The sequence below is a fragment of the Elephantulus edwardii genome, unplaced genomic scaffold (assembly GCF_000299155.1).
Source record: "Elephantulus edwardii isolate Elephantulus edwardi_28Jun2011 unplaced genomic scaffold, EleEdw1.0 scaffold00026, whole genome shotgun sequence".
Taxonomy (NCBI): domain Eukaryota; kingdom Metazoa; phylum Chordata; class Mammalia; order Macroscelidea; family Macroscelididae; genus Elephantulus; species Elephantulus edwardii.
The window spans coordinates 21,415,218-21,416,622 of NW_006399776.1; the positions used below are offsets into that span (position 1 = coordinate 21,415,218).

The following is a 1,405-nucleotide window of genomic DNA, read 5'->3' on the forward strand; positions in this document are numbered from 1 at the left end:
AACATTTAGGCATATTAGGAAATGTTCTTTAAGTAATTTCTTTTTTCTCCTCTCACCCTCTCACCCTCTATCTCACTGTTAGGTAAATTGAAGCTAAAGATGGGGCTTCCTGTTGCAGAGCCACTTGAGGGAGCTCACAAATCGGTTTGAACAGCCTGTGTAGGTGGAGCTGATTCTTAGCAACCACAGGAGCAGTTTCAGAACTAAGTCATGACACCTAACCACTCAGAAATCAGTTGAATACACTTTAGAGTGAAGGTGTCCCAGGCAACAAGGCAAACCACCATGAAGAGGTGGTTGAGCACTTTATTTGGACTTCTGTGTGTGCAGGTTTTATGTGAGTTTGTCTGTTGCAGGGGGGAATTTGAGAGATTATGTAGCTGCAGTGCTGTTGAGAGCAAAGAAGAAAAGGAGCTCGTGAAGACTTCCTTATTTTTTGTCTTTTTCTTAATCTACAGGGGCATTTCAAGGATTCTGTAGATTATTATAGAGACCATCACTTGTGACTATTTTTTTCTCTCTTTCTTTCTCTGATCAGGTGTGAGAGGGGTGCAGGTGGACCAGAACCCTCCAGTCCTGAGCCTCCAGGAGGGAGACAGCTACACCCTGAGGTGCAATTTTTCTACTTCTGTGAGCAACATGCAGTGGTTTCGTCAAAGTCCCGAAGGACATCTCATCAGCCTCTTTTACATTCCTTCAGGAACAAAGCAGAATGGAAGATTAAACGCCACGACAGTAACTAAAGAACGTCTCAGCTTACTACACATTTCCTCTTCCCAGACCACAGACTCAGCCATTTACCTCTGTGCTGTGGAGCCACAGTGCTTCCCCAGCACCTGCTGCCTGTAAGCAAACTCTCAGTGGGTTAACTCCTTGCTCATCCATGGCCATGTCACAAGGCCTCCACAGCAGCATTGCAAGCTTAATATTTCTTCTCTAGATTTATGGTGTTTTAACCAGGGATACCAGTAATGAGACATTTGGTCTTCATTTTCCTTCTCAGTCTACATCTCCTCTTGCACTTCTAATTTGCAATTAGCAGAGCAGTTGGCAAGAAGACAGAATTAAATACTTAATCATTTGGTGGACTCCCAAATGCTTATGCTAAACTCCCAAAATGGCAAAAGGAGTAAGAAATTAAAAGGAAAGGGGGAGGGGGGGGAATTTTTCCCTTGATAGATGTTTCAAGTCTTTCTTACCAAAATGTGCCTCAAGAAGCGAGGGAAAACACATCTCATACTAATAGTGCAAAAAAGGAAAAGGAGACATATTTGCTGAATGTTCATATATTGATAAAAAGAAGTAGAGAAAAATCTTTTTTTTTTAATTTTTTTTTCTATAATTATATTTTATTAATTTTCATAAACATTTACAGAGATTTTGGGCTTCCACTCATTCATTGTTG

General features: G+C 41.1%; 1 gene segment (V, D, J or C); it reads left to right on the top strand.

The window, feature by feature from the left end:
* The first annotated feature begins 285 nt into the window (after nt 1-285).
* On the top strand, nt 286-849 carry LOC102849566. The segment is given in 2 exon segments: nt 286-337; nt 539-849. Coding segments are annotated over 2 exon segments (363 nt in total).
* Nucleotides 850-1,405: the final 556 nt, after the last annotated feature.